Here is a 25,024-nt window from a genome sequence, read left to right as displayed (position 1 = left end):
TTTAAATATTTAATGGGTGTGGTTTGAAAGAACATCTTGTGTTGTCCCAAGCACAGGCTCATCACCTGGTTAGTGTGTGACAGCAGTTCACACACGAAGCTGAGGAATTCCTATTTCTTTATTGTATTCTGTGCAAACTAGGAAATTAGGGGGCAACCCACAAAAGTCTGGCCCATCATCATCAAAACTTTACACTATTTACACATTTTGGCAAACAAAAAGCATTTATTGTTTACAATTTATATGGCTTTTTCATTAATTAGTACTCAGACCCTTATTTGCCAGTTATATCTCTTGTTTCCCATGCTAATTATTCCAAATGTGCACATCTTCCCCCCTCATTCCATTTGGGGATCTGTTTTCATTTGGTGGTTGGGGGGTTGTGATCTCCTCTGCCAGAATTGCCTTTCTCCTTACAGCTCAGACCTGCTGACTTCACTCCAGAGGCTCTCATCCAGACAGCTGTTTTGTGTTCCCTTTTCCTTAAAACAAAGGATTAGCCATGACTGCAAGTTTCACCGTGCAATTGCTTAATCATAACTGCCTAGCTATTGCTATTGATTAACAACTAAAAACGTGCAAAGTTTGATTCAAATCTCGAGGGAGTAAATATCACAATATTTGCTGAAGGGCTACTCCAGAGTGAGCTCATCTTTGGCACCATGAGTTGACACACCTTCCAGAAGTAATCATCCTCTAGACAGTTATTTTTCACAACTGGAACAAAATATGGTAAAATTATAACATTCCCAGCACTATTAATTTTATAGGAATTGCTTAGTAATCCACACAAGTCAGGAGTCTATTAAGAGCTGTGATGTGAGGGGTGATTCAGAGTGAGATCATGCTGAGATACTGATTCCTTACCATAATAAAGACAGCTCGATTGCAGTAGCATTCTGGTAGTTAGGTAAGCTATGGAGGGCAATACAGGTTCTAGCAGCATTAGTCAAATGGCTTTAAGGAAGAAAGATAGGGACAGTCAAAGTAAACCTCACCCTGATATCCTCAGTGTTTATTTACTATTTTCACAGAAGTATTCCTTTACTTGTGAATTTTGGTTCATGTCACCTCTTAAGAATAAAAAGCCAAAGGGAGAAGATTCTTTAAATTAAGTGCCATCAGTTATAAAATATGCTGATTTCGTTTTCATGTTATCTTAATTTCTTAATAATTGTAATAGTGTGGCTCTTCAGCTGTCATATATTTTGTATGGTGAGAGGTGTCATTGAATAAAGGGTGACAACTGGTAACAAAAATCCAGTATGCTTTGGAGGTCAATTCTCATGGTGATTAGCCCACATGCTCAGTCTTTCTCTTCTTTTGGGTTGGTGGGTTTCCTGAGTCCTGAATGGTTGTGATATCCCCACGTCAGAATTGCCTTTATCCAGTCAGCCAATTTCAGCACAATTGCTGAGTTGTCTTTATTAGTTTCTGCCTTATCCTTGGGGAGTTCTGCCAGATGTCCCTGTGGCCTGTTAACTCTGCATTCTTTGTGTCCTCTGTCAGTAGTACATTCTCCCCAGGCTTTGCTAACCTCCTGCTATGCCTGGGATCAAGCACATCAAGCCCTAAACTTTGAGGCCAACAAGTACGTTGTCTAACACCTGGGCTTAGAGCTTGATTGTTAGCTGCTACCTGTTTTATGGATTTCTTGTTGATTAGGCTTGAAAATATATAAATATCAAAGACCATCCTTTCTTAAGAGAAGTTTTAGATATTTAACACTTTACAACAATAAGGCAGGACCTTGTTTCATAGCCCCCTCCTGATTCCCTGTAACTCTCTGGGCAAATGGTTAATTATTTCTGTCTCTTGAGATGCCAGCATCATAATCAGTCTCTTCCCTTTCATGTCATTGTTTTAGTTTCCCTTTGTTACATTCCATGTTTTTTTTAGGTCAAACTGTTCTCCTTTCCCCAAAACCAGACCCATACATCTGTTTCTTATCTCCATCAACACAGCTGGTGGTGTTCCTCAAACATGTTCAGTACCTGGTGTGCAAAACCAGTATCTGGCCCAGAGCCAAGATATTTGGTTTATTTCCTGTTTGCACCAAGATGGTTGCTAGGTAGTAATTCCACAAAGCCAGCTTGGAACTTGTGTATATTTATAAGTTTCATTCTCGCCCCCTCTGTCTAATATATATTCATTTTTACTTGTAATTGACTGGCATCATCTTTGCTAATAAGGTGTGCATGTGCATAACTGCTCATCTTTTGAGTCAGTGGGGCTCTTGAGTCCATGGTTGCCAAGATGAAAACTGAGGGATGGGACCACCCTGCTATTTGAGATGATTTATTGCTCAAGTAACCCCGATAATATATCAGTCTCAAAGGCATGAGATTTAGAGAGGAGCAATAGGTCAGCCATAGCTCAAGGTAGTCATGGGTTTCTTCTTCACACAGCAATGTATAACATTTTGGTCCAGTAGACAGTTGACAAGAAACTTGTTTCTATTTAATAACCTATCCTCTTTGCTTAATTTTGCCTCACTGTGTCTGTCTCTTAGCCAATAAGCTGACAGGTCATGTACTCATGCACACACCTCTATTATAGCTTCTAGATCCCTAGCCTACTCTGTAAGTCATTATAAGTCATTATTACAGCTCAAACCTCACACTATTTTACTTAATACAATTTCTTACTTACTCATAAGGCATATTCTTACTTACAATTATAGGAACATAAGTTTATAATTTTTCAACTTAATGTTTGCGTACCTTTATCATTACATTAACCCAAGCTCTTTCTAAGGCTGCAGATTGAACCCTTCAGCATCTGTGAAATTTTCCATTTTTTCATTTCCCACACATGGTCATGATCTCTCACTGACAGAATTACTTTTCCTCTAAGGACACCATTTCTGAGCCAAAGAAGTTCACCATCGTGTTTACCTTCTTGATTTAAGATGGGCCCCATAGAACCTATTGGCTGGGGTCCTTGTTTCTTTGTTCCTCTACTGATCTCTTTAGGTCATCTTGACTTTCTGGCAAAATTCAGCAAATTTTTCTCTTGTAACTTATACAGCACTGCCACAACTTCTAGGAAACAAGTACAGTCTTTTATACAAAAAGGTGTCAAGGGAAGAGTCATACAAACACTGACAAATAGTCACCCATGCTTCATCACTGATGGCTGTGACAAAATTCCTAATGTACATGTACGAATCTTGGTCCAGTTCATTATCATTTACAAAGACAAATTTTCCTGGAGGGATGTTTCAGCATTGCAGCAATCTAAGGTAATTCTAAGTTACATTTTCCTTCTATCAGCTATCAAGTTACTATTTAACCTTATATTCTATTACAGTTTCTCCTTGAGTCTCTTTGAAAAATTGCTTGTTAACTAAAGAAGGATTTACAGTATTCTGTTCTGGCCTCTTCACGTTGCATTCCACTCCTGAGGACTCTTCACTGCTCCACTACTCCAGTCCCTATTGCTATGGTTTCAAAACTGCCCTATAGCTGCTAAGGGCTTTTTGTGAAGTTTTATGCATTTCTAGCTTCATGTAACATCATGACCACAGTAAGGAAGTTCAGCTACAATCTTTATAAATAAGCATTTGCAAAGGGTAATAAAATGTAAACAGTAGTTGGCAGAGATGCCTTTTTTTCTTACTTTTGGTTAAGCCAATTTTCTGCTTTGTATTTATTAGTCTTCTGCATTCCCGTTTCCATCCCATCTCCCTTTGTACCTTGAAGTATTGTTATTGTGTGCCCCATTTTCTTCCCTTCTGATTTCTTCCCTTCCATTTTCATCCCTTTCCTGATTTTTTGGTTTGTTTGTTTTGGGGCTTTTTGTTTGGTTTGGTTTGGTTTTTGTTTTCACTTTAGTTCATCTTGTTTCTTGTCCTCCTTTTTGGCTTCTTCATTGACAATGAGAAAAACATGGTGTTTTTCATAAGAGCACCTATTAGTGTTTAGTGCTGAGCTGTGCACTTAAATGTCAGGATTTCAATTCAAATGTCACCAACACCATGAAAAGACCTTTCCAGTCCAGACATAAATGTTTCTTACTGCTGTTGTTACAAAAGTGAAGAGACCTGAGGCAGATGCCTTTCAAATAGCTTAATCTCTTCATTCAATATTTTAATGCATTGATTGTGGAAGAAAGTGCAGTATTACTTAGTCCTGTTGCTAACGTTGCTCTTCTCTTTTGCTGTACTACCTTTCTCTTAATTGGCTTCTCTTCACAGTGGGAAATGTTTATATAATCCATAAATAGACTACCAGGGGAGAAAAGAAGACCAAAGGCAGATGGTATTATCCCACAATTAGAAATGGTAGCAGCAGCTGGAATAAGCATCACATAGAGAAAATACTTTGTGAGACAACTCAGAACTCTTTAGGAAAAACACAGAAAAGCAGAAAGGAGACGTGATGTTTTAGCCACACTAACACAGAATTTTGCAACCAGAAGTGTAGATTCAAAGTAGTAAGGTAAAAAGTACTGAAGTTTAGTTTTGCTACAGTACTCTGGTCTGGGTAGAGTGATAAGAGTGCTGTATGTGCAACAGATCCTATTCTCTGTGTCTCTCCCAGATCTGCCCTATCTGGCAGGATAGCCAGCAGGAACCAAGAAACAAGGCTTCAGTGAGGAGAAGTGAGAAAAGGGTGATTCCATAAATCTGCAAAATAAGTGTGAAGCAGAGGAGGATAGCTCTATAAATCCAGTAAATGAGGAGATAACACAGGAACAACTGCCTGATAAGACCAAAGAAGAAATTTGCTTGCCTTTTGTGCTAACCTTTAGCATAGTAAAATATAATCCCGTCAGCCACTTTCCCCTAGAGCATGGGTGGCAAAATAAATGAGTAATGTGCCTTTAAATGAAGGCAAGAAAATGTATAGCCAATGATTGCAAAGGTTCCAGGGGTTGGGATATATAAAAGCGGGTCCTGGCACTGCAGTGTGCTGGCTCTGTGGATCCATCACCCAGCACCTGCTCTGCACACACAGGAAATACACCTTTCAGCTCTGTGTCCATTGGCTTCCTGCACACCTGTGAGAGAACCCATAGCAACAGGAATTTTGGTGACACAGCTACAGAGCTGGATTGTCCTGCTGTCCTGGCAGTAGTGAGTCAGATGGGACAGGTCTCCAGTGTGCACCGACCCCCTAATCGGGGACCCCACTGAATCCTTTCCAGTGCCAGGGTGCTGCAGTGCCCCAGAGAGGTATTTGAGGAAGCCAAAGGAGATTGAGTCAGCTTTCCTGGACCCTCAGGATTTTCTAGATTGGTAAGTGCACTTTTGTTCCTCTTTCTCCTTTAAAAAAAAAAATAAAAAAAATCAGCCTCCACATAAGCCATGCATGAATGCTCAATGTGGGGGCTTAATCGATCAGTGGGTTCAAATGGTATGCAGTGCAGAGAATATTGGAGAGGCCAGCCTAAGGGTAAAAGTATCAGGTAACATTATATTTAACAATGGGAGCACGTCAAAAGATATAAAGTATTTTATTGCCATTTCTTCTTCTCTCTAATCACATAAAAGTAATTTAATTGTGAAATGTGATTTTATTGTCAATTTTTCAGTATTGTATCTCACAAATACATTTTGTCCCGTCTCTGATTTTTTAACAGCTTTGCAAATCAAACTTTTGTAGCAACAAATGACATTCTTTATTCTCTTAACAGTGCATTTAACTCATGTAAATGGGTGCTCTTTCTCTCTTATTCCTATTACATTGAAGAAATTACATTATTATTACATTACTATTTTCCTATATCATCGAAGAACAGAAATTAAGGAATAGGAAAACTGTCGCCTGTTAGAAATAACAGAAGTCCTTATTGTAGTAAATATTTTCTTCCAATTTATTTTCCTATGTGTTCTGCTACAGTCACTGCTGGTTTTCCAAAGGGGCAATAAATAAATTAGTCCTCTTTGTTCTTGAGGAGCCATAAATAAGTTACTGTAAAATCACCTAAAGTATTTTAAATGTTCCACTTGCAGTAGGTCTTTTGTGAAGCAAAATGCAGTGTTCTTTACAGATCAAGGCAGCTCAGCTTTCTTGGCTCTGGATCATTGCATTCTTCATTAATGTAACTAACTGTTTTATCATTTTTGGACTTAGAAAAAAATGAAAACAAAGAAATTAGTTTTCTTAGGTCACTCTTTGGTGCATTTGGCTGAGACCCAGAAACATAGTTGAGACCCAGAAAAACAGAAATTACAGACTTCATTCCTTTTATAGGTATCAGACCATATTATTCCTTTAGCCTCTCCCATCTTGAGGACATTGTCTCTATTCTTTGCTTTGAAGCTGAAAACCCCAGCACTACTTATAATTCACTGTCCCTTCACCAGTTGTGGGTGGGAGGACTGGCAGCCTCAGAAGTGGAAAATGAAACTCCTTCCTTCCAGAGAGCGAGCTTGTTAGTTAGCCAGCACTCCCAGGGCAAGAGGTATAGCCATAGCTCAGGTAAACATGAACACAAATATATAGACACACCTTGCACCCTATAATCTGCTTGTATACAGCATTATGAACTGAAAATATGTATGGGCATAGGACTCTGACTGTGAAGGCCACTACAGCACCTTTGCAATCACTATGACTTTATAAAATCATCTGGTCTAGTCTTGTAAAAACACATGTCAACCCTGAAATAAAAATCAAATTAAGCACAAATCCAGAAGCTCATCAAGTTCTATGCTCATTTTTTGCAACATTATAAAAATCAAGAATTTAATTAATTAAACGTATTTTTCCATTCACAGTAGTAATAGGCAAATATTTCCCTTTGTGAGCCATTTGGACATATCTATCACTAAAAAAACCTCATTGATGAGATTGGTACACAGTTTACTGTATTGATGTATAATGCATAACTGTATTATATGACACGTATTATACAGTATGTTGTATAATACAAGGAAAGTGTGTATAACATATTGTACATTTACTATTTAATACAGTTCTGTAGCAGTGCAGGTGCAGCTTTGGGTCTTACCACCTAATGGTTGGGATGTATGGAATTCCAGCATCACGAAATGATAATCTTGTTTCTTGGCAGTTTTTAAGACAGAACTTGGAGTACTTACATTGTACTTCAGGAGCTTTGACAGTTTTTTATCTCTGTTATGTAAGTTCTGAGCTCTGATGATTTCAGTGTCCAGGTTTTATAAATGAGAGCTGCGGTCAGTGCCACCAGCCATGTTCTCATCGGGGAGAGGAAGAACGCCAAGGTGCCGTATGTTCGCTGCAGGAAATAGCAGGAATAGACCTGCCAGGCCAGGAGCAGGGCCATTGCCAGGTGAACAAGCACAGCCACGAGGCGTCGGACATGATGGATGTGGGAACGGAAGCTGTGGCCTTGGCATCGCAGCAACAGGCACCAGCACAGATAGGCCATCAATGGCAGGTTGAAAAACATCATCTGAAAGGAAGAACAAAGGAAAATAAGACAATGAGCAAGCCAAGGGTTCTGGATAACATCTATGAAGGCTTCAAAACATATGTACAGATAAAGCTGTCCCATTCTGAGGGCTGAGTACAATTCCCAGAGATAGAATCTCAGGATGCACCTCCCCAACTCTGCAGCTGACAAAGCTGTGACTGCCTGTGCCTGAGTCCCTGGCCAAGCATTCCTGCCCATTCCCTTGCAGTAACACGCATCTGACATTTCCTGGAACAGATTCAGAGAGCTGCACTTAGCAAAAAAATTAGCAGGGCAAAACTAGACAGACCGTATGTTAGCGTAGCTCTGACCCAGCACACTGCAGTGTCACACTGGTCCAAAGGAGACACCATGAAGAAGGAGGCAATGCTGGTTTGGTCCTCTATCTTACATCCCGAGGAATGACACCTTGTCTTTCAGATTAATGGGAAACCACTCCTGGGAAAACTGGACTCATGTGTGCTTAGAGAGTGACACCTACTGATCTGAAGGGTTATTAAGGCTGCAGAGGCTGTCCTGGCCACTCAGTTTTTTTGCATTAGTGCATTAGCAATCACTGTGTGTTGGCCAAGGGCAAAACCAGAAAATTTATAAAAAATTTAGAGTTGTTAACCTGTGGAGACAGCCTCTAACCCAGAGATCCAGGAAGTCCAAAGCTTTTATTAGAGAAAAAGAGAAGTATGTGAAAATAATGCACAACCTCCTTCCTTTCTGCCCTTTAAATCTGCAGAAAGGTAAGAAAGACCTCTTGTAGTCCGGCATGGTCACTAATCTCTCTACTTTCAAGACTTCTTTCTTTATAAAACTATTTAAAAAAAAAAAAGGAAAAAAGTCCCTGAGAAAAAAAGCTGGGTTTTACCCTTTATTTTATAAATACTCACCTGTAAAATCCCAACCACAAATGTCATACTGCCCTGTAAGAAGGAACCACCAACAAACACCCCAAAGGAAAAACAGGCCCCCATTTGGCCATCTATCAGTTCACCTACAAACCATGGTCCTGCAAGAGAGGAAACCAAACATCACCATCAGGAAACACAACGGAGACACAGCCCTTTCCCACATGGCCCTTTGTACCCTGAGACTTCCCTATTGCTTGTCCATAGTAATAAGCCTCATGTTTTCATGACCAGCAAACTGCAGTCTGGCGTGAAAATACCACAGTATGACAGGGGGTTGTGGCATGCAGTGAAAATACTTTTGAATTAATTTCATCTCTGTGACAATTTTCAACATATAATATCATCCTTATGAGAGAGGTGAAAAGGTGGATCATTTCAAAGGGGAGCTTCGTCCCAGAATTACATTTAAGATATATGAAAAATGTGGTCACAAACAATTCCAGCCTAGCTCAGCATAGAAATTAAAATAGGCAGGCTTCTCTGTGTTATGCATATTACACTAACAAGAAAATAGCTATTTCAGTTACATGCTATCAGAGGAGAATAAGCTCAAATTGTTAGTTCTGATGCTAATAATCAAAAAACAAGTGAAAACCAAACTAAATTAAAAAATACTCACTTTGCTTTCAGAGTAATTGAACAATTGAAGTGCTTAATTAATTCAGGGCTTCTAAGTTAGGCTCTTACAAATAAACCTTTAGTCTCTTTGGACATCAGCTTTTAAATTTCCACATAGACTTTGTAACTTAAGTAGATTTCCCCCATTCTCCAAGATGTTAGGATTCTTAATTTTCATCAGGGTCTAATGTGTGCTTTCAAATGCTAATTTATGTCCTCCACTATTGTGGGCTACTTACCCAGAATGGTGTATAAATTCAGAACCAGAATTGAGTAATAGAAGGTGTTTGTTTTACTGAAGACATGAAGAGAATACGAGGTCAGAGTAAGTAATCCTGGCTTTTCTAAACAGAGACAACATTTAAGAAAAATACACTCAATTAAGTTTGCAACACCTCCCCTGATATATATGTATGTGTAATACTGGTCTTTCTGAAACCAGTCTGCACATTATTTACTCATTCTTTTAAATAAGGAATATAAAAATAATATTTGGTGTGTCTACAGAAAAATGCAGAGGAACGCATTACTCTTACTGTGAGAACTGAAAATAAAGAAGCAATAAATAGAACAATCTATATTAAAAACAGCAAAGGAACCTGCCATTCTAAAGGAATACAATTACTGTATGTAAATAATACTGAACGACCATTCTATACCCAGAAAATGAAGTTAGCTAGAATGAAAAACATGGAGAAAGTTTGTATTAAATGAAAAGTAAGAGAATCAAAACAGTAACCCTTCAAACCCAGAAAGATGGGTCAGCATGGGCTAGATTAATTTGATTTCCTTTTATTAAATCTACTTTAGTGAGCTCTGATTGCAACTGAAGCAAAAATAAAGGCTAGGCATTAAAATGACATTATTCTGACAAGTGTGTGGTGTTAGCAGAAAAAAGCAGTATTAACTCTCTAAATGAAGCAGACAATTCACAGATCAAGAGAGCGTTCCTAAAAAGTTAGCTTATAGACTTACACCTATTATGTGGCCTTCTCACAAAGAATTAACCCCCAGAGGGCAAGCTTCACCTTTGGAAATCAACAACTCTAACAAATTTGTTCACTAATTTGTCAAAACATTTGTCATGGTCCACATGGACCTAACTGACCACAGAGTCAGTTTTTTTGCTATTTAGCTGTTGAGTTCCATAAAGGCAACTGTAAATGTGATCCTTTTCTATGTAAGCAGTTGCTGTAGTTAGCTCAGGATGCTACATGACTAGGAGTATAAAGGAAGGGACAAACACTGACATGAATAGGAAGGGAGGTGGCTTCCAGAAAAATCTCATTAGTAAGGTGTGGTTCAAATGATTGTTCAAAGGATAAATGCCATGAGCTTAATAGTAATAATTTTCATTTACTAGATCTATCACAAAGTATCAAGTTATGACAGCAATGGCCTTAATATTATTTTGAGAAAGACCAAATCCTGTTCATGTTCTTAAAAAGGTAACAAAATATTAACAAAAAGTTAACAAATATTGTCTTTGCAGAAGGAAGTCTGTTTCTCACTCAGGCGAGAGAGAATTCTGTGAACTGTAGTGAAACAAGCACACATACAGAACTAATACAAAACAGAACATTCCTTTCCCTACGTATTGGATTCTTCAGTGAGAAAATTAAAATGAAACCTTGGACTTCAATCAATTTAATTTTTGTTTAAACAAAGATACCTGCTCAAGTTTCTAGTTTACTTTATTTGATATATTGGAGGTTTTCCAGGTTCCCTTAAAAGCAAAACAGCGGCTTCTGAGAAACCAATCAAATCCCACAGTAGCAGATGTAAAACGCATATGGTGATTAACAGCACAATTACTTACTTATTGTTAGCACACAGGTCAACAGTAAAAAGTTCAGGGGAAAACAGATCTACTAAAAGGTAAACATTAGATCATACCTTTGAGTGCTGGCTTCTGGAGGTGTCGGAAAACAACAAGCAAAGTAATCTGAATCAGCACAATCAGTCCAAAGAGCACTCGAGCCTGGAAAGACAGTTTTGACTATAAGCCAGCCCTGGAAGTGTGTGTCCTGTGCCTAGAAGCACACCTTATGGACACTAATAGAATGGTACAAAGATTCTATTTGAAACACATATTCAAAGCTTGTTGATGTCATTGAACTGAAGAATAAAAAGGAAACTTAAGAGTTTCTAAGTTTTTGGATTTGTATTGTACTGACTTGAATTCTACGTAATAGACCTGAATCTTTAAAAAACAGTTTGTAAACACAACCATTGAAAAAGTGTAGTTAAACTTCCAAGGCAAAACATTGTCTGAGCACTGTTCTGAGGAGAAATGCAGTTCAAGACATGGCGTAGAATGCGTGACTGATTAACAAAACTAAGATAATAATTTTGAGCCAATTATAATAAGAACTACAGTCATATGGAATTTCTTATGTAGTTCTAGAAGTGTACTTAAACTACTAAGACATGACATCTTTCTTTGTGTGCACTGAGCTGTAACACATCTGGATATGACCTGGAACTTACTAAAGCTGATGAGGATTTTGCCCTCCGCTGGAGCTAGTTATGATGTCAGCAGCTGACAGTGAGAATATTTGCAGCATTCTTTCCAGAAAACACATTGCAACAGTTCAAAGGGAATTTCTCTTCGGTTTAATGTTTCCTTTTTCTACTGTCTCTGGTAGCTCCTTTTCAATTTCTTGCTTGCACAAAATGTGTGTATACTTATGCCCAAAACTGGAAAATTTGGACTAAATCCAGGACGTGAGCTGTTTGTATAAACTATTGTTGCACATTTGTGGTTGAAGTGTGCAACTTGAGAACCTTTAAATGTTTCAGAAACATTTATCTGTCTTATCTGGAAAAAGTAAACTGCATTCAAGTCTAGGAATTCCTTCAGGAATTACAAAAATGCTTGCTGCAGCTTGGGAAACCAACATGGAGTAACAGCTCTTTTGCTGAAATACTTACTAGAACATAGTGGTCAGTGAGAAGAATAACAGATGACCAAAAGTCAAATCTAAGAGAGAGGTTTTCTTCCATACCAAATAAATGGCCTCGTGTGCCAATTCTTCCTGAAGCATCCTAGATTGATACAAAATGAGAGTAATTATATAGCAGTGGTACAAAAAACTGCCAAGTTAAAGTTCTTATTATCACTGCAGCTTTTCTAGAAAGATACAAGGGATGCATGCTTCTCTGGCATACTGCTGTATTAAATTCTACCTACAAAGGATTACTTACAGTCAATTCTGCAGTTTCAAGTAAATTGATGATTATAAAATCGTAATCTGAAAGTGTTACATATGAGGAAGAACCTGCCATAGATTCAGCAATTTATGGAAGACTGTGACTGTTTACTGCCCCCCTCCCCCTGCTACAATTGTTTTCTGAAAGTTCTATTATAGGCAATAGCCAATATTAAAATATTTTGAAATTATGTTGTGCTTCATTTCTGGTGTATTTGCCATAAACTCATACAGATAAACAAACATTTGCTTGTTGTTTATTGTAATTTATTCAACAGTTTGAGCACAGTGTTCCAGGTGTGGCCTGACAAGCACTCAGCAGAGCAGGATAGTGACTTATCTTGGCTGGTGATGCCCTTGTAGATGCACCCTGGCATCCAGTGGTTTTTCTGCTCCACCAGCTCACTGTTCATTCACACTGAGCTTGTGGTCCACCAGGACACTGAGGTCTCTTTTCACAGAGCTGCTCCCCAGCCAGGCAGATCACAGCCTGTGCTGCACTCCTGGATAATGTTTTCCCAGATGCAAGTCCTTACACTTTTCCTTGATGAACTTCATAATGTTCTTCTTGGTCCACAATTTGCCCTTGGTTAATCTGTGTTGGCTCTTCCCAGTCATGTGTTTCCTATGACTTGAGATAACCCCCACAAGGATTTGTTTCCTGATTTTCCCAGGGACTGAAGTAAGACTGATGGGCCTGTAATTTCCTGGATTCTCCTTTAAGCCCTTCTTGTAGACAGGAGAGTCATTATCCTTCTGCCAGTCTTCTGGGGTGCCCCCTGATCTCCCCAACTTCTTCAAGACTATGGTATGAGAGTGGCCTTGCAAAGATGTCAACCAGGTAGGTCTCTTAACACTCTGGAGTGGAAACTGTCAGGGCCCATTGATCTGTAGGATTAAGCTCCTGTGACAGGTCTTATTCCAACTCTTCCTTAACTGGAAAACTAACAGTGCTTCTTTCTTTGCATCAACCTTGATCCTTGTTCCCAGGGCCTGAGGCCCAACACTGCTGGTAAAGACAGAGGTGAAGAAAGTGTTGAGAACCTCTGCTTTTTCAGAGTTGTTGGTGACTAATTCATCTCTGTTGTTTAACACCTTGCCAGTATTTTCCTTCTGTTTCTGCTTGTTGTTTATATACCTTTAGAACCCCTTCTTGTAATTTTTGACATCTCTGGCCAATTTCGATTCAAGTTTGCACTTCTGTTGTGTCTTATTTTATTTCTTGTGAAAAATAATATTTATTTATTTAGCCCAGCAGCTTTATGAATATTTTGGTGCTTAGCAGTTAATGTTTATTCCTTTATTAAATCCTTTGGATTTTGTAATCAGACAAATACGGAAGTTAAGTCTGTTATCATGTATTTTGTTCCTGTGTGAGGCAGAAGGGTGATAGAGAAGCCATGACAAGAAAAAAAAATCAGTACAAAGAGTGCCAACAGGTACCTTACCTGGACAGTCACATCTATTTGATGGAACCCTTCCCTGTAGTTTTGTGGGCTCCACTTCAGCACATAGAGAGGGCCAGACACCTGATGTGCATTCCCCAGGTAAACTCCATCTATGTAGACTTTAACAGAGCTAATGACAGAAGGAGAGAATGCCAGAATTCTAAGGAGTAAATGAAGAGCAAAAGAAACAGATTTGTTACCAGACTTGTAGGTATGTCATTACTTCCTTAAGAGAAAGTCCCTAAAGCTTAAGCTGCCTTGTAGTAAAGAGTTTGAAAGATTTAGAAATTAAAACAGTGAAATATGTGTTGGCTAATGGTAACATGGTAGCCTTTTCCTACAGTTAAAAAAAAAAGTAGTGCTGTATGGTATTACACAAAGGAACAGGGTAGAAAACTGGCTGTGGAATAGACAAAATGGTGGCAGGAACTGTAAGGCCCTGGCAGAAATAATTTAAGAACTCTTGCTTCAAAACATTTGCCAGCACAAGAGGGATGCATCCTCCAGCACACACAGACAAATAACCAAACACTCGTAGATAAAAATTGCTAGGCTCTCCTTTGTAGTTGGGAGTGGGGTTTTTTCCTTTTTTTTTTTTTTCTCCTTTCTGTTCTCAGAGTTGGTAAATGCATTTAGAACAAATAGAGTGGAATGATCAGTCTTGATCTCGGATACCAAAAAATGTATTGTCACTTGGTAGTGCTTATATTCATAGAAACAGTGATACTAACAGACTCAAAGTATTGCACATGCAATTCCTTTCACTTCTGGTAATACATAAGGCATTCTAGAGCATGTTTTAGTCAAATGAAAGAGTTTCATACAGTTCATACAGTTATGCGGAACAATTCTACCAGTTCATCTATTTAATATAATCATAAGAATGTTCAGATAAAGTTCTGAATAGGAAACTGTAAAATAATTAGGACACCTACTAGGATACTGCTCCCTAACTGAAAAGTATGAAAGACTTTTTTTTTTATTGTAACCCTACGTATGCGTTATTTCAAGCAGATTAGTCTTACAGCAAATATAAAATGCTGAAAAGGGCCTAAAAATTTGAACTATAAATGTAAAAATTAAATAGATAAAAATAGAAAGATGGAGAGATTTAAAGTAAATATGAAAATTGGCAGAAGCTTCTCGTGTTTTAATATACAAAGGATGTAGAATTGAAAAGACAAAAAGCTGAGAAGTCTGAAGTGAAGAGAGAAAATATTTAGAAAAATACATAGACAAAATCCTGGAATCAGCAGAGTCAGTGTGAACATGTGAGATAAATAACACAGATTACGTATTTGCCTATGCATATTGATTACATATTAATCTATTTTAGTTATATATTAAATGATCAGCTTTGGTTACATAAAGTTCAATTGACTTTAGGGGATATAACTGCATAAATAAAACAAACATGAATTACTACTACACAGTCTTTTTATCAGACATGATACAAAGAGCTCCCTGGAACAATCTTCCAGAGAAAAGTGAATTCTGAGAACAGTAGACACACATTTAAAAAAAAAAAGGTTTTGTGTATATACATATAAATATAGTTAAATATTGTGAAATCAAGACATTACAGGGTACCTGATATGAGTGGAATAGAGAATTTTGACTAATGGTTCATGAGTAGAACTGCTGTAAAGGAAGGATTTGGGATTGGTGATGAGAACTACAGGCCACTCTTCAAAGTTAAGATCTGCAAAGCTGAAGAGGTCATGATCAAATGCGAGGATCCGGTACCTATAATGAAAGGAAAAAAAAATTGTTAATACAAATTGCTCTGTCAACAGCTGATTCCCATGCTTCTCAAGTTCCTAAACAGAACCTGGCTTTATATTCCATTTATTCTCTTCTGTAGCTGATCTTACATTTTCCTGCTGTATTAACTGTACAGTTGCTTATCTCTGATGAGGTTAATTTTATTATACTTTATTTTATTATAAATCATGGAAGAAGTACTCAAAGTTCCAAGTGTGAAGATCTATGGAATTTTGCATGTGAATCAGGTAGATGAACATTACATTAAAGAACTGAAATATTATGTACATTTCCACAGTGTCTGTGCAGGTAGTCAAGGTAAGGACAAAAGCCCCAGTGAGCTCTTTCCCTACCAGTATCTTTCTTTGGATTACTGCAGAATAAAAACTAATATACTACTATACATTCCACGTAGCATTAGACACTTTTTGATATGCTAGTAAGGTAATATTTCTCAGGTGGACTATTTCTGTGTCAAGAATTTTAATAGCTAGTGCAGAGCATGTGTATTTTGAAGTAGAGATGCTGAATTTTATTACAACTTATTTGTCTACATTTGAATACTAAACACATACTAAAGGGACATTTAGATGTCCCCTTTTTAATTTTTAAATATAAATAAGTAATAAAAAAGAATTTCATTTATTAGCACACTGTTGACATGGGGAAAAATCCCAAACATACACATAATGCTTTTTTTCCAAAGCATTAATACTAATAATCGGTCAGGCTGATCTAATGCTTCTTTCAAATTCACCACACAGCAAAAAAGGGAATCACAGCACAGCAAGGTAGGTTTCATATAATAATTTGCTCAGATGGGCTTTACTTACCTCCTATTATCCATCCAGTCTCCCAGTTCAAGTTCCAGAGTGCCACCATAGTGTTGACTGTGCAAGACTGGCATCAGCCCACCCATTGTATGGAGATGTCCACATAAATAGGCTGTGGCAGAACTAAAAAAAAAATGTAAGAATTGTGATTATTTGGGTGGGAAGGAAATAACACTTCAGGAAAACCTGAACTGTGAGAGATAAGCATGTAAAGACAGGCAAGAAATGTACTTCCTGCTGAAAACATGCAGGATAAGAAGATCTTACCTCATTAGTGTTCGTATTCCAGGGGATGGGGAGATGATTGTTGAGGTGGGGTAATGGCCAAACCAGATAGTATGGTTGCTGTGTAGACTTTCTTTTGCCATCAAAGACAGCTCTGCCATTTGATTCTGAAACAGGCAGGTGACAAATCCATTTTGCTAAATAAATGTCTCATATGCATTATAACTTAAAAATGTAAACACTCTGACAGATGAACACAAATCTTTCAAACAATTTTTCTATATTAAAAAACCCCCAAACCTCCAAACAAACCACTACAGAAGTAAACAGCCAGCAAAATGGAATGCAAAGACTTATACAATACCACGTTTAAAATCCCAAAAAAATTATAGGGTCTCTTAGGGCCTGGACTGAGTGTGGCATCCACGCAGATGAATGAATAGTTCCCAAAAGAGGTAGTGTGGGTGTAATGGAAAGAGCCATCTTTACGCCAGGCAGAGTATTTCCTAACAAAATAAGATGGAAATACTGCTGTTAGGAAAGCATGCAGCCATGACAAACATACATTGATTTCTCTCCTTCCATTGCAACAGGTAATTTCACTATTTCTGACTTACAAAATTGAAGTGCATTTGATACCTCATGCTAGATGGGAATTGTCCATATCTTCCACCGACAAAAACATTTCAACTAACAGTACCACCTAAATTGCTCTATTAAGGATTAAATTCTGCAACTAAAATTGTTATGAGTTAATCTGAGAATCACTAAAATTCATTAACTGTAGGTTGTTTGGTTTTCTTTTTTGATTTTCTTTTTGGGTTTTTGGGTTTGCATTTTGTGTGCGTTTGGGTTTTTTTGAGTTGTCTGAGTTTTGTTTTACTCCCTGCATGATTTGTGGAAGCTAAAACATTCCTGAGTTCAGATGATGAGTATAATTTGAACACAGCCATCCAGAAATCAGTTAATATCCCTTTTCCTCCACCAATCAGAACAATAAAACTGCCAGAAAGTTTGACCTGAATAGAATACAAGCCAATATATTAAAAACAAGTTTTCAATACTTCCAGTGCCATAAAAAACCTTTCATAATATTTTTTAAAGTTAATGTTATTTTTATGAACACCAGCAACTTCAATAAAATTTCTTCCTTGAGTTCCTTCTTGAGTATGTGTAACAGTTGATTCATCCTTTGCTAATGCTGGAACATATAATAGGAACCTATGTTTTTTGTGTAAAAATATTGTATTTCAGTACAACCCCCTTCCCTCTTTAATTTTAATGCATAATGAGCACCAGAATGCGGTGTTGAATTACTATTTTCCTTAGCTTATATTTTTATTTCTGCAAACAATCTTTATTATTTTTATATTTTTAATATTATTTATATTTTTATTTATTAAAAAAACCTCCATTTCACTCCTCCATCATCTCTCCTAGAGTGTGACTAAACATTTTGTAGACATTGACAGATTTAACACACTCAATTACAAAACACGAAAGGATAAGATATAAGAAATCTGCACAAAGAAGTCTCTATTTTCTCAGTCGATTCTGCTCTTCTAACTGACAATGCAAAAGACAGAGGGAATAGTAGATATGATCCTGGGCTATAGGAAAGTCAGTGGAAAAGCCTATATATAGGCTATATATAGCTGAAAATAGAATATTGTTTAGTGAATTTGACTTTGAATATAGCTGCATCTGTATGGTAAATAAAAGTACCTGTAATAATTCTGAACGCTATCCAGGTGTGGAATGTTGAATGAATCTGTAAGGGAGCAAAAAAAGAAATAAGGAAACTTTCAGATCAAATTTATCACTGGCCCCTGTATCTAACTAGGTAATGTTGAGATAAAGCACACTCAGCAGGGGCTTTATTCATTCAAGTTTCAATTCAAATATAAAGGCATTGTGGGAATATAAACTGTTATTTAGCAGCTAAAAGCTAAACCTGTCTCCAGCTCCACAGAACTTTCCAGCTTTTTTGGACTGGGTGCATGCTCTGTAAGTAAGACTTAACTCGTTCATGGAAAATAAAGTAGTCATAGCATCAGAGAATGGGATGTGTACAACAGACATCAGCCTGGAGAGGTCTGTACTGCAATAGTTCCATCTCTATGGGTATATATGACAAAGCATGTGCTTTTTTTCCCCCAGTGCAGCTTGCTGTAACAGCCTGTTTATACAGCCTACATGATTGTCAGCTTGTGTATGAATGCTTACAGTGCGGTGACAACCGGTGGATATAAACTCCTGTGACTCCCTTCTATTCAAAAGAAACCAAATTTCCTTTAGTTGCTGGACATATGATACCTTTTAAACTTAAACCTGTGAGGGGGAAGTCTATGAGAAGTAAATTCAAACTATATTTTCAGTATGGTAAGGTTACAGTTTGCCCCTCCATTAAATAGTGTGGTATATAAAATAATGACATGGAAACTAACATCTGAAATCATGTTCTACCACTTGCCAGGTAAAAGACTCTTACTTCTCTGGTGCTAAAACTCCAGTAAGAGCTTGTAAACAAAATGCGTCCTCAGTAGACATGTGGATGGCAAGCCTGTCTCCTGATTCATGAGTACAAACACACTAGTGAGTACTAGCACTTCACCTCTAAATTCTGTGATCTGCAATCACAGGAAAGACAGAAATGTTTCATTTCCTTCTTACCATGATTCCCTTTGATGTCTATCCACTTGGTTTTTTCCATGACCCTTGATCTCTTCAGGATTGACTGGTAGGTTTTCCACTCATCTTCTACCTGTTCAGATCCCAGTTTATCTCTTGTCTTAGCATCTGTCAGATCACCTGAGAGTTTACAAAGGTGAGATATAACTAGAGGCCTACACAGCTTATACAAATACTGTAACTAGACAAGCATGCCATCCCTGCCTCCAAGTGCAAGTGGCTGGCTGCAGGATTGGGTGGAATCTGGACGTCCCTATATCTGGTCCAGAAGGTCAGGGTAAATGCCTGCTAATGCAGATGCAGCAGCTTCATCAGACATCTGTTGAGCACATCACTGCAGCACTTCCACTGATTAGATAAGTAACTCTCTGTAGAAACAAAACTCCAGGTCTAGCATTAAGATTCTAAAGCCTTGCATACAGTAATGGCTCAAAGTCTGTTTGATTTTCTTGTCAAAACTTAATCTATTTCAACAGCAAGTTGTCAAATGAAGTGGCAAGGCTTATTTCACCTCTCTTGGTATGAAATGTTCAAATGGAAACCAGCAATAAAGTCTTACATTAATTCACAGGTGAATTTCATACAAATGAGCAGGGATTGTTCTGAGAGAGGAACTGTCTCCTAATGACTAACCACAGACAGTGCTCAGTTCTGTAATTTCAAACTCAAAGAATGTAGAATCATGACCAGGAAAAGAGGGAAGGTAGCTGCTAGCAAGGACTAAGATGCAGCAACACATATTGGGAATACAATAGCTATCTTGTGTGATTGTGTCTGTTACATATAAAACACACTGAACTCACTGAAGAAACAGAATGCTGAAGAGAAGAATAATTCTCTTGTTGAGAAGTCATTCTTCTCAGCTTCTAGCTAGTCTCCCTTCAGCTGCAATTCTATTTCCATTGCTTAAGGTACCTTAACATTTAAGGTTCTCTCTTGAGATCCTGGAATTTTGCCTATTTGCTGTTTCTTTGACAGTACACTAAACAGGAAATTCACATTTTTCAATTGTTTACCTGTTGCCAGAACAAGTGCTGGCTGAATTACATCAATTGTTTCAGAACAGAATTTTTCAAAGTCAGGAGCTCGTTTGGGATCCCGAAATTTGCTGATATGAATATCTGACACCTGAAAAAGAGAAGAATGAAACATTGCCCCAAGAAGAGGGTTATTGCTACCCTGGTTGTCCTGCAAAGCCAAGTATACATAAGAATGCAACATAAGAGCAATCACAGTGATTCATGTCAGCGTAAGGGATACAGGGTGAAAAAGAAGTGGGTGACTAGGGGAGAACAAAAGCAGAACAAGTGAATGATACTGCAACTCCAACCCTTAAAATCACATTTACATCATGAAAATTTCCTTAAAACTAAGGGCATACAATAACATGAGGAAATACTTAGGTATACACAGTAAATTGTGATGACTGCAAGTGCCCTGCTGCCTTTCCAATTCTCTGAGTTTCTGTGCAACACAATGGTTTTGCTGTAAGTAAGAATACAAAGTAGTTCTGCAAAACAATAGGTTAAAGCTACCTAGATCTTGACATACACTGAAAATTTATTTTGTACCTGGTGTGACATTTCCAGTAGCTGAGTGGAAGGATTTTTAGAATTCTATCCAACCATTTTAATGGATCTAGTAAGTGTGCTCACATCCCATTCCATGTGCCTTCAAAAAGGCAAAGATTGCCTAAGAAATGATGATATGACTTGTATGTAACTGTAAAAGATGCTGTTCATTTCTGAATCAATCAAAGCCCTCACATCGGAAGAGCCATTAAGGGAGAATAAAAAAAGTAAGATCTTTCTATTTTTTTACATTGTGGCTTTTCAGTAATGTACAAAATATCCCTTGTGTGAATGGTTTCAATTCCACTTTCCATCCTACTTCAGTCAATCAATTAATTAACTGTCCTCCTTGGTTTAAACAAATGGTATATGATGCTCAAAAAGCAGTAAGAACATGCTCATGGCTATCTGACAATATCACTTGAAAGAAAAACATAAACTTTTACATTCAGTTTAATAAACCTGTTCTTGTAAAGCTTGTAGTTTTTGAAAAATCCAGATAAAATATCTTCGAGAAAAATGATTTACTACTACTTACTGATATATATATATACATATACTCTATATGAAGAAAATATTATTAAAAAACTGAATAAAATTTTTTATTTCTGCTTAGGAAAATTCCCCATTTGGAATGACATGGAATTTTTGCCTAGATCAGAACTGCATGCTAAAAAAGGCAAACACTTTTAGATATAACTTTATTTTCACTTTCATTGATGTACTCAAACTAATGTGAAGCAAAGAGCACAAAACTACCTTGATACATCAAACCTCATTTAATCATTGACAAGGATAGAACTTGTTTTTCTTCTTTTCAGCCTGTGGATTTTCAATTAATTTATTTCAGCAATCAAACAGAGAAAATCAAAACTTCTACAGTTTTCATTCTTGAGGAAAAACAGTCTTACAAGGAACCTTACTCCTGCTCTACTAGTAACTACAGAAAATGTAAATTTCCAACCTTACATCAGAGAGTTGTTTGGAAGTCTGATTTTCTACAGTGACCTTCCCACTTTTCTTCCCCATGACTTTAAGATTTAAAAAAAGATTCAACTTGTCATTTGTAAAAGTTACAGTGTCCTGGGACTTCTGAGAGCTGAAACTAAGTTTCTGTCATCACTAACAGCCATGACATATGAAAATCTCAGAAGTGGAAGAAGTGGAGATTCTTTGTTTGGTTTTTTTTTGTTTGTTTGTTTTAATTCACTTCAGATGATATCCCAATAAAATGAAAAACAGTGGGCAAGATGAAAAGCTTGTAATGCTCTTATTTACTTTCAAAAATGTAGGTGAAAGCCCACTTGCTCCTCTTTCCCCTCCCTCTGAGTGATGTGGGTCCTCGGCTTCTCATTGCATCATAGGCTGTTACTTTCATTAAAATGGGTTGGAATAGATTTAGGGGTGAGGAGAAATCACCATCAACATTCTTTATCTGGCAAAGATGTGGTTCAGGAGAGGCAGATGTTAACAAGGGTGAATTACAAGGTCTAGAGCAACAGTTGAATGCATTCAGATGACAGAAATGGGAGAGCTAATTATAAGCTTGTCAAATACTGAGCTAGTGTCTATTTGGCACTGGGTAAGAAAGGAAATTCTGCTACAATAAAGGTGGGCAAGCCATTAATGGAAGATTAAAGTAGAAAGACTGTGGTTTAGGTCAGTTTAGAAGGAGATCATCCTGTGTATGGGAAGAAAAACAAGACAGGAACTACTGGGGGCAGAACTGACCATCTTGAGCTCTATTCAGTATTCAGTGACCTAGGCTAGACCTGTAGAGTCACCAGGGAGCCTGAAGCCTGTTTCCCACAAGATCATCAGGCACAAGGCTGGATTTGGAGCTTGATTAATTTCCAAGTTAGGTCAATGATAAAGCAGCTGTTAAAAGGCACGTCTGAAAGAGAACATAACCACTTGAAAGTAAAGCCAAGTCTCAAATTAGCTGTGCTGTGACCTATCCTTGGGAGAACTCCACTTGAAGTGACATAACCAGAGAGAACACAGCAAGAGAAACATGGGCCTGTGCATGCTGCTTGTCAGTATGGCTCTGCAGCTGCTATATGCTGCTGTATCTGACTCTTCACAAGATAGCAGCTCAGGATAGGGGCTTTCCTTGCATTAATTCAAGCATATCTCCTGTCTTGAAATCTACTCTGCAGTAAAAATAAGCCTGAAATCACTTAAAGAAAAATTACTGAAAAGAAATGACACTGAAGTTGGAGAGAACCAGAGGACTAATATATGCCAGCTCATTCACTAAGAGCACTGACTTCAGCTAATAAAGTCAGGCAAAGTGATCTTGAGAATGAAAGCAAACAAACAAAACAGAAACAAGACAGAAACAAACAGCAAAAGCAGCTACTTGTTAGAAGGAAATGCAGAGCAATCCCTGTGACATCTCAGCCATAGATTAACTACAAATACGTAAACACTTTTGTGGCTAGTTCTACATTAAGTGCTCCGGGAATGCTCTGGGGAGAAGAGTCAGAAGAGGCCACAGAAGCACTAATATGTCACAATTTGCTTCCAGGACTATACCAGGTCAACTTGGATTTTATGTTTAACCTGGAAACAGACCTGTGTACATTTAACCTTCTGAATACTGGCACAGTACCTTCTACTGCTATAAATCAGTTAAGCTATTTTCTCAGCCACACAACTTTTCCGAGGTTTTGGATGGGGAACGGGACAGGCAGAGCCTGCATTTCTCCCCGGGATATTAGATAATACCACATTAGGTACTGATGCAATATACAGGGTAGTGTAATAATTAGGTGATTTTTAATTACCCACTTCCACTACACACATCTTGTCTGATAAGGAAACTTCTCTGTGCAACCATCCAGGAGCCACTCTGGCAGTCCCACTCACAGCACCTGAGCTGCGACCAAGGCCCCTTCACAGCTACACCCCATACACTCAGTTAGACCAAGTTTCCCATAGCAGGGCCTCAGACTTCGGGATCATTAAAACTTAATCTTTTTAAAATTTAAAATTTAATCTTGGTGCAGTAATTAACAAAATAACAGTTCGACTTGGTTACCTCTGAGAAAGGAATCCCCGGGCATTTATACCCTCACAGTCTGAGAGCAGGCAAGTCCCGGGATCACGGGCTCCTGCCGTCTCTGAGTGTCCGGTCCCACAGATCGCCATGCCCTATGCCCTGCGCTGTGTAAAGGGGTTTGACAGGTCCCGGCCTTTCGCCTCGGGCTCCCGCCCCGCAGAGCTCAGCCTACAGCTCGCCCTGCAGCTGCGCATCGAGCTGCCTGCACCGAGCACATTTCTCAGCGCGACCTTTCGGACAGCCCGGCAAAACACCTGTAACCTGGGCTTGACCGTGCGGCTCCGCCGTGCCCGCGGCCGGGCCGCTCCTCGCCCGCCCGGCCCCGCTCACCTGCACGACCCAGAGCAGGCTGGCGGCGGCCGCCCCCGGCGCGGGCTGCGGGGCCCAGCGGCGGCGCAGCCCCGGGGCCGGCGGCGCCCCCGGCGGCCCGTACCAGTCCAGCAGCAGCGCCACGGCGGCCGCCGCCAGCAGCCCCGCCGCCAGCCCCAGCATCCTGCGCCGCGCCGCCACCGCGCCCGCCGCGGGCGAGCCCTGCGCCGCCGGCCCCGGCACTTCCGCGTCCACCTCCCCGGCGGCCGGGCCGGGCCGCGCTCGGCCGCGCTCGGCTCGGAGGACCGATGCCAGCGGGGCCGGGGGTGGGCGCTCCCCTTGTGCTGGCGGTTTTATCCGGCGAGGCCGTGGGATCCCGGCTCTCCCCCCTCTGCCTGGGCCGGGTGCGTTCCCGCTTTCCCCTCCAGCCGCAGGAGTGCCTGGAAGTGCCTTGGTTAAAACAGAACGAAAGCCAGATCAGTGTCTCATCCTGCTTCCTTACAAATACAGCATGCAAACTTTCGCCTTTTCTCCTGACGGTATTATAATTCTACCTGCTCGGAAATCTAGGCAGCTGACCTATTTTGCTCCTGACAGAAGTATTTTTATGTTTTTTTGAACATTTTTTTATATATATGTACACACACCATTTTACCTTTAAACCTTTAAACCTATAGCAACTGCACAGTTTCATAATTGCTAAGTTATTCTTTGCTATCAACCCAGTTTATTAACTGCTGCCCATTTACTGTTGATATTTTTCCCATTTTAAGTAAGAGTTTAGGTGAAAAAGCTTCTGTCATTTCACATCACTCTTTGATATTTAACATAATATACTCAGACAACTTCAGGTATTAGAAGTTTCTAATTCAATATTGTTTAATTGTAATTATATTTTCTCATATAATTTGTCATAGGACAAAGATTTAATTTTTAGCATTGGTAATGATTACTGTTGATTGATCAAGAAAAAACATTTT

General features: G+C 38.8%; 1 protein-coding gene across 4 annotated transcripts; it reads right to left on the bottom strand.

Annotated features, from left to right (window-relative positions):
- Window positions 1-205: 205 nt before the first annotated feature.
- On the bottom strand, window positions 206-24,239 carry TMEM62 (transmembrane protein 62). Of its 4 annotated transcripts, none has more exons than XM_086891827.1 (15): window positions 24,066-24,227; window positions 20,117-20,228; window positions 19,083-19,220; window positions 18,135-18,180; window positions 16,774-16,915; window positions 16,452-16,576; window positions 16,185-16,307; window positions 15,178-15,333; window positions 13,588-13,747; window positions 11,862-11,975; window positions 10,824-10,908; window positions 9,167-9,271; window positions 8,289-8,407; window positions 7,052-7,386; window positions 206-482 (listed from the first exon to the last, which is right to left on the bottom strand). In XM_086891827.1, the coding sequence occupies exons 1-14, from the start codon at window positions 24,225-24,227 to the stop codon at window positions 7,060-7,062; spliced, it is 1,914 nt and encodes a 637-aa protein (XP_086747953.1). In that variant the 3' UTR covers window positions 206-482; window positions 7,052-7,059. The 4 variants fall into 4 exon arrangements, with proteins under 4 accessions (XP_086747953.1, XP_086747956.1, XP_023783984.2 ...); XM_086891830.1 differs by having other exon boundaries at window positions 23,715-24,067; XM_023928216.2 differs by lacking the exon at window positions 206-482 and having other exon boundaries at window positions 5,445-7,386; window positions 24,066-24,239.
- Between the last annotated feature and the right edge of the window lie 785 nt (window positions 24,240-25,024).

The sequence above is a fragment of the Cyanistes caeruleus genome, chromosome 6, assembly GCF_971803275.1.
Source record: "Cyanistes caeruleus chromosome 6, bCyaCae1.hap1.1, whole genome shotgun sequence".
Taxonomy (NCBI): domain Eukaryota; kingdom Metazoa; phylum Chordata; class Aves; order Passeriformes; family Paridae; genus Cyanistes; species Cyanistes caeruleus.
Note: the sequence above shows the minus strand (reverse complement) of the source record. Positions and strands in the feature narration are given on the sequence as shown.

What these genes read in the sequence shown, in the direction of transcription:
- TMEM62 (XM_023928216.2), bottom strand. Translation starts at nt 24,227, where the DNA reads ATGCTGGGGCTGGCGGCGGGGCTGCTGGCGGCGGCCGCCGTGGCGCTG. An exon ending in AGCGTTCAGAATTATTACAG is followed by an intron (nt 16,916 to 18,134) that starts GTACTTTTATTT and finishes TTATTTTGTTAG; the next exon opens with GAAATACTCTGCCTGGCGTA. An exon ending in AAATAGATGTGACTGTCCAG is followed by an intron (nt 11,976 to 13,587) that starts GTAAGGTACCTG and finishes GTATCAATCTAG; the next exon opens with GATGCTTCAGGAAGAATTGG.